This window comes from Argopecten irradians, chromosome 6 (assembly GCF_041381155.1).
Source record: "Argopecten irradians isolate NY chromosome 6, Ai_NY, whole genome shotgun sequence".
NCBI lineage: Eukaryota > Metazoa > Mollusca > Bivalvia > Pectinida > Pectinidae > Argopecten > Argopecten irradians.
Window position 1 is genome coordinate 32858508 of NC_091139.1, and position 8742 is coordinate 32867249.

At 33.5% G+C, this 8742-nt stretch overlaps 1 protein-coding gene across 1 annotated transcript in view; it reads left to right on the forward strand.

Annotated features, from left to right (window-relative positions):
- Positions 1 to 7459, forward strand: part of LOC138326466 (potassium voltage-gated channel protein Shaw-like) — a 51420-nt gene extending 43961 nt beyond the window's left edge. Inside the window, exons 2-3 of the mRNA XM_069272568.1 lie at positions 3702 to 3967; positions 4961 to 7459. Coding sequence (XP_069128669.1) covers positions 3702 to 3967; positions 4961 to 6103 — 1409 coding nt within the window. The 3' untranslated portion in view covers positions 6104 to 7459. The remainder of the gene's footprint in view (positions 1 to 3701; positions 3968 to 4960) is intronic.
- The last annotated feature ends 1283 nt before the right edge of the window (positions 7460 to 8742 follow it).

Here is an 8742-nt window from a genome sequence, read left to right on the forward strand (position 1 = left end):
ATGATTGATATCACTAGAGAGAAGGAAATATTGTAATGTATACAAACAAACAAACATGTCATCCTCAAACACCAGTGGCTATCAGTTCGGATAGCAATGACCAAGGATGAATGCCTGCGGAAATCCCCTGGGGCAGGCGAACAGATTACTTTCGCTAATGGTGTATGGGAAGAAGAGGTCAGAACAGATGCGTCGCTACAAAAGCGAAAATAAAGGGACATGATGTCATATGAAATAGCCATGGATAAATTATTCACAGCGGGAAAACTTCAAAGGTGTCGGAATTCGGGTTGTATCACGCCTTGCATCTATTTTGTATGTACCGCACTACAACAAAGTCTGTGTCATGATATGAGATCGACCGATAGGAAAAACATATATGTTGGTCTAAAATGTAGGGTAAAGCTGTGTTTGTTGGAAATGCTTTCGTTGGATGCATTATTACTACAATGACAAAGTAGTCACTGTGATCTGCTTTTATATCATTATTCAAAAACAAAATAGCATAACATTTATTTTAGATGAATTGTGCTTATAAACAATTTGATTTAATTAAACAAAATTGTAAACGTTTTAAAATAGCATATTAACGATATATTTTAAACATTTTGTTACATCTTTAGTTACTTTAATGTATAAATAAAGAAAATATGACAATATTATTCGATGATATCACTTGACAAAATCAATGTGTTTGCGACATTTACCGTTTGCAAATTTTATTTTATAGAAATACATTCACAAAACGGGTCGATGTGTGAGTGTGTAAGATAAACCAAACCTAGCTTTTATAACAATTTCAGAGTGAGTAAGAATGTTGGGATGAGTAAACCACTTGACTGTATTAAGACAGATGATAATTGTACATATTGTACAATAATGGGTGATTTGAGTGATTTGTTGATGGTGATTTGAGTGATTTCATGACGGGTGATTTGAGGATTTTGCGAATTGTGATTTGAGTGATTTTATAACGGGTAGTTTGAGTGGTTTGCGGATGGTGATTTGAGTGATTTCATGACGGGTGACTTGAGTGATTTGCGGATGGTGATTTGAGTGATTTCATGACGGGTGATTTGAGTGATTTGCGGATGGTGATTTGAGTGATTTCATGACGGGTGATTTGACTAATTTACTGATGGTGATTTAGATGTACTTGTATAAAAGCGATGAGATGTAAAGTAAGGTGTGTGATTCACGAGTGATATGTCAGGTGTACATGCTATGGATATAGAAGAGTTTTGTCTCTAAAACCAGGGGTTTGAATTGAGATTTGAGAGCGATGATTTGGGTGTTTGTTGTTGTTGTCAATAAAAAGGCTATCAGAATAATAGGGACGTCTTAGGTAATATGGTGTTTTTACGATTGTATTCACTGAAAAAGTAACGGTTTGATATGAATTTGCTTTGAATACATTAATAGTACTAAAGGTGTCCCTAAAGCAAGAAGAAAGCATCGTAATCATTTAATATGTATAGCTAGATTTTTTTCTTATCTTATTCACCAAATTGAATCATTTCTTTCTCTCTAGCACATTAAGTGTAAATCTGTGACGTGACGTTTTGTACTGTTGACCTCAATTGTGATTATACCGTACTTGTAACGGCATGTTCTGAAACCAAAACACCCCAACACCTCTGTTTCAAATTGCGCTTAAGCGGAACTCATTGATACGGTTTGATGACCTTCAAAAAACTGTCCTAATAACATATCTGCGTCCATTACATTTACTATTGATCACAGTTTGGCATTTGTGTCTCCTTTATATTGTAAACTTTATAATGTTTCTCTTGGACGATTTAAGCAATGGGAATGGGGCGACAGAGAGTTAATCGGTCACGGTTGATCAGTCGTCGTTGGCCTCCTGCTGTCGTTGATGTTGTTTAGTTTGAATGATTACTGTGGTAGACTTGGTCAGTAAAGCATCAGTCTAGGCTTCCTTCTGTATCGATTTATTGACTGTTCGAGGAAAATGAAAAGTAATGGTTAACGTGAATAAATGGGAATGTAGAAAATGATTGTTCATATAAAGGTTCAAATCAGACACTGACATGCTTCTTAAACGAAAAATAATATTAAAACTGACAGAGAAATGAAATTTAAAAAAAATCGAGTTGTTAATGCAATCCTCGATTTTAAAATGTTTAAAGTGATCAACTGAAAAATCAGTTTGGTGAGTTCATTATGATTATACATATTGAACGATTAAAAACCCTACCGTGTGTTATTTCCTCGTCGACTGGTTGTCAAATGATTACGGGTAAATTAGAAAAATTACTAATTCTGACATCAGATCGAACGTTTCGGGCCGTTTCAGGAAATTTATTTACTAGGTCATCACGTGCTAGCTGATCGGAAGTTGCAAGGGGAAGTAACTCTATTTACTCTACTTTTCTTAAATAAGCTTGCACATTCTTTTGAAGTTATTTTAAGTTATTTGACTTTAGTTTGAGCCACATTTGAAGTTCAGTATTTAACATTTCTTTGACATTTTTATCAACTTTTAAACGCACAATATTATACGACAAAGACACAAACGCACTAACGCACGCATTTATTTATCCACACATGCCAGGTCGGGCAAGTTTGTTCACGTGATTTTGATTTGCGTGCGTCTTAAACGTTTTTCGTGATACTAATGATTTTATGACTTGAGACAATTGCATTCTCATATTATGATTTTCAAATTAATTAGTTTAAAGCAAATGAATTGCACTTGTTTTCAAAATCGACCTTCTCTTTTACAACTTGCACTTGTTTTGCATTCTTAATACAAATTTTAGCTTAATATTAAATAATATGTCTATATCGAATGTTTCTTTTTAATCTCAATTTCCCTGCAGATTGATCATATCTAAATTTAATGCCCATATCAACAATAAAACCCACGTGAAGAAAAATAAGCATTGGATGTAATTTGTTTAATGATTATTCGATAAAGTTGATTGTTGTCAAGTTTCGAAACGACACTACAACATATAACTCGTTAGTTGCTATCCAAACATGCTATAACGATATCTGATTAAATTTATCTGCCATTAATTGTGTGCGGCGCAGCCATGCAATGTTACTGTTTTTGGTTTATGGTGGTAGTAAACATTGCACGTGGAGAGAAAATATTTGACGAATGTACCCCCCCCTATTCTCGGCAACATGATCCACTCATTATTAGCATGTCGGATTTGCTGAGTTTTGCATAACTTTGGTTAACATTGCTTTTTTACATTGTTTAGCTTTGGAATCATTTGGTGTTTTAAACCGTCAGAGATACGGGGAATACGAGAGCTGCCTAAATTAATTTGTTATAAACTTGAGTTTGCATGCATGCTTTATTATCAAAATACTACTGGTTTTCTATTTTTAGAAAATGAAACTTGTACTCGATTGTAACGATTTTATACTGCTTGTATAATTTGCAAATTTTATTATATTTGCAGAAAAGATAAAAAATATTAATTAATCAAGTTATATTAATTTATCTAATTTACGATCAGTATGTAATATTATTGTTTCAATAAAAATTTAAATTCAAATAAACTTTTTCTGATTGTGTATTTCATCAGTGCTGAATAGATAAATAATAAAAATATCACCTTTTCCATATTTTTTAAAAATCTGTAAATCAACATATTTGTTTTTGAATGCTAACAAGGGCAGACAACTCTGATAAAATTTAGCATCGTCTGTTTCTATTTCTTTAGGCGAACTTCATGTGCCATTAGAAGTATGTGGTGCCGTGGTAAAGCGAGAGTTGGACTACTGGCAGGTGAACCAGTACTGTATAAAGTCGTGTTGCTGGCGACACTACCGTTCTTACATTGAGAACAAGGCAATTCTAGACTCCTTCAACCGCAGTCTGGCAAAGGAGCGAGTGTTTGTCAATATCAACGAATATGAAGGATGGAAGCGATTTCAGATGAAAATTTGGCTAATCCTAGAACACCCAAGGACATCAAAAGTGGCAATGGTTGGTATATGTATTTGATGTAAAACGAAAGTAAAAACAAGGCTTTTTCTCTGATCAAATAGTCATTTTTTGCGATTTTCACAAAAACAAAACCGAATACATTTTCGCGATGTACCTTAAAGATAGCTTATGGTTTTTCTACTTATAATTTTAGAGTTGAAAGATTTCGATAATATCAATATGCTTAATATGGGCTTCTCAGAATTGATTTGGATTATATGTGAACCGTATCAACTGTTAGACACCGGACATATGGTGTTTAAGAAGGGTTTTTCCAGACATTTTAACTGTTGATTTGTGCGGTAATGGTCTGAAGGTACACGGAAAACGCTAAAATTGACACAGAGCACAATAAAACGCACCGAAATAAAACCAGCCGTTTTGATATCAATTAGTCAAAATATCCCGATACCAAAATATCCCAATGTACGTAGGTTATCGCTCACTCACCACAATAAAACATATGCTATTTTTTTTATTTACATAAACTATAAATTATCCAAAGTCCCATGCAGGTCTCATTCTGAGTATGGTATTCAACTCACATTAGGTTTTGGTTTGAATGTTCTAAAAAAGAAACTAACCAGGCTTAAGTTCATGTTTGTATAAATTCTTGATGTTGAGTGTAAGAAAAAAGTGTGTACAATGTAATTGACTGTGGATACCTTTATTAATGATGACTTGGTTTCTTTCATTAACTCGATCCTTTTTGTCATTTTATATTTCAAAAAATTCAATCTTGTAATGAGCATTTTCATTGGCTTCAAAATTCTTTTCATGGCGTACAAATGAAGTCGCCTTTTATAACGTTGCATCTTATTTAATTAAACAATGGCTTAGAAATATTATTGAGAAAGAATTTACCGTTTCACTTGATTAGATTGAATTACGAAAAAAGTTTTTTTTACTGTATTTTCATGATATGCAGCAATAAAAACCACGACGGATTTTTCACTACGACTAACTATAATGTTTACCCGCTTCCTATTGTAGATATATGGCGTCATATCGCTCCTGTTTGTCATTATCTCCATCCTGGGATTCTGTCTCGAGTCTCTGCCAGGTCTCAGACCGATGAGGAACATCACGCGCATCGATAATGCTACATCTACGTGCGACGATGGGTCACAGGGAGTACAGGTCATGACTCAAAACGAGGGTCTCAATATTCTTGATATCATTTGCACAGCGTTTTTTACGATAGAATTAGCAGTGAGATTTGTGTTTGCACCCGAAAAAATCAGGTTTGTTCGCTCTATGATGAATGTCATAGACCTGTTAGCGTTGGTCCCTCTGTATATGCAATTAGTGTTCAACACTGACCATTTACAGTTCTGCTATGTGAACGAGCGTTTGATGATAGAGATAATGTTCGTTTTACGAATCGTTCGAATGTTCCGAATATTTCACCTGGTAAAACACTACCAAGCCCTGAAGATATTGGTGTATGCCCTTAAGGCCAGTGTCCAGGAGTTGCTTATGCTTGCTATTTTCCTCATCATAGGTATGCTTGTATTTGCATCCATGATTTACTATGCAGAACGAAAGGACGCCGTGCAACCAAGCGATACTTTTAACACTATTCCAATGGGTTTCTGGTGGGCTATCATCACCATGACAACAGTAGGTTATGGGGATATACACCCGACCAAACCCATCGGGTACTGCGTCGGGGCCGCGTGTGCTGTCAGTGGCGTACTTATGATAGCACTGACCATTCCTGTAATATCAAACAACTTCACGCTCTTCTATACGCATGTCAGGTCACGTGGGACCAAAGAGGAGGAGCGTGACAAGTACAGAACTAGTCAGAGCACATGCGTTAATAATCCATTCCGGGAGAATTCCTTGCTTGCTAATTCAGAGGAAGACGATTACGGGACGATCACGATTATTGAGAACAAGAACCCATCCCGTGATTCCTACATTGAAACATATATAAATGGACATTCGTCCATTAAACATTTCACCAGAAAACATTCGACAAAAATGAAAGATTTGAGACGTATTAATGAAGCTTCCTCACTAAAGGATATGGTTATTCGGAACTCAGATTTTGGCCTTGACGACAAAACCTACGGTGAAAAGGCTCGTTCAGACGATGGTGTTACTTATTCAGAAGAAACTATTTTGTAACACATATCCACTTCCCCTACTTGTTGCATTTGTTTGCTCGGGTTTGTTATTGTCAAAACACTAGCAACTCACTTGCATTTCAAAATTTTTGCTACCAAAATCCTTACCTTAATTATTCTGCAGGGGAATGTATTCAAAATACATTAAACTTTTTGAGTGACTGTTATACACTGTATTGGCAAGGTAAGGGTTGGTACCTAACCATCACATTGGAAACTGGAAAGTTATGTTGTTTCGCAAGATTAGTTCAAACCTTACCTTTGTCTAAATAAATAGAGTACTGTAGCATGTTATATTCATTGTGGGTCATAGGCAGTGTTAATCTATACACTTCAGATCATACAAAATTATCTTCACCATGGTAAAATCAAAACTATGTTTATCCTTGTCTGCAAGCACTATTTCGATGTGTATTTCTGCGATTGGGTCGGTCAATATCTAATTAAAGGGGTTCAACATTGCTAAATTTGCAAAAGTAAATTTATGTAGTCATGAGCAAGTTTCGTCAATATTTTTTAACTTTCAGGAATTTCGTAACATAAAATTGTCCATAGAAAAGCTTAACATCAGTTATGGAAACTTCTTTAACTTGTGTAATGCTTTTCTATAGAGAGTGGAAAAGATCCTTATCTGTCCTTAACTTTTGTATCATTTTCAGAGATTTTTAAGTATTAAGGTAATTACAAATTGTTTTCACTAATCTTCGACTGTAAATCAGAACTATACTTTACATTCCGTCTTCATCATTACACTGTTTTACACTTTAAAACTTCATTACGATTCTCTACTCAATATCGTGATATCTATCATGTCTGTACAAGCCAATTCATATGTACAGAAATCCATCAATATAGTTTCTATTTTAAATTTGGGAAAATAAATAAAAGCAAGAGCAATCATTCGCGTTGAAATTGCAGACTTCAGCTGCATTTCCCTAGTGATATTCAACTTGATGGAATATGTCATGCAATTGTTGTTTTCCGATAAATTTGTTGAAAAAGAATTTGTGAAAGGTTCAGTCACTTGAGTGTTCCATAAAGAATAAACCAAAATTCATACGTCGAATAAAACGTGTTTATCCATATGCACTAGTGCCTTTTAGTAGTTGGTAAATTCCAAGAGACCGATACTAAAGTTTAAAAAAACCTTCAGTTATATGCTAGCTGAATTTTGGCTTGAAAACTCGACTTTTTTTCTTTACTGAACAACAAATAACAATACTCGAAAAAAATTTGAAAGTATATGTTTACAAGGCAAGATTAATTTAATATTTCAGTTTTTTGTCGATATTGCAATTTTTGTGACGTAATATAAATTATTTGTAACTATATCATTAATACAGACTTGTTGAACTGAATCCCTTTGAGAATATCATGATTACCATCGAAATTCCATGTCATTTTTTCTGTTGAATATCAATGAAGTATTTGAAATTTTCCTGTTACTTCAGTTGGTTGCAATACATATCATTCTGATTTTTTTCTTTTCTTGTAATCTTTTGTTGAAAACAATCAATTTTGTAATCTTTCGATTTTAAGTAAAAAACACACTGACATGTTTGTGATTCCCGAAGTTTTTTTTCCATAAAATGACTTCATGATCAAATGGCAAAGTTATGATACTTGGAGTTCAAATTGGAATTAAAAATTGAAAAAAATATACCAGATATATTTTGAATACTAAAGGGAAATAGTGTTTGCAGACAATGAATTGTTAATTGTATACATTATTTTATCTATCCCCGTATATTTGATCGCCAAAACAACACTATATTACAAGAAAGTAAGAAGAAGTACGAATCAAACTTTTAGTTGAGTAAGTGAATATACTTTGATGTTGACATTGACACATTTTGAAAGTTATTCTTGCTGGAGTCCCTACTTTATAGTTGTTTTAATGAAATGCCACTGCATTTTATATTAATCCCTACAAGTTAAATAACCACGAATAAACCGGATAGAATGTCAAGAAAGATAACCAGTATAGTATTTTAATATTTGAAATCGACATAGCAATAACATATACATGTACACCAGCGAAACAGAAAGAGTCTCGAAACATTCACCTCATCTTCACTCCAGCACAGCTAATACACGCAATTATCACAAACATTTATGTAGGTCAACTTCCACCTTGTTATATATTTTAGATTTACAGTAATTCAGTCTATATTTTAGATTGTGTATTGTTAGTAATTTTATACAGTATAAATTCTATATTTTAGATCGTGAGTGACTCATCAATATAGATTTTATATTTTAGACAAAAGCAACGTATTATACATTCGGACTTACACAATATGATATGGTAAACGGTTAAAAAGTAATGCAGTATATATTGTATATTGTGAATGAACAGTTATACAATATTGAATATTTGACAAAAGTGCAATGTATTCTGTATATTGTATATTGACAATAATATTATATATTGTCCATTGTAAATTGACAGTGTTACAGAAATATTGTAGATTGAGATAACCTCAATATTGTATATTGCTAATTAACAGTAATACAGTATATATTGTCAATGTAAACCACCTATTGATGACATATTAACATCAAATAGTAAAAACGTATTTCACAACGTAATGCTTAACGAAATACTATGACTGTTCACTATGGAAATAACCACTGACT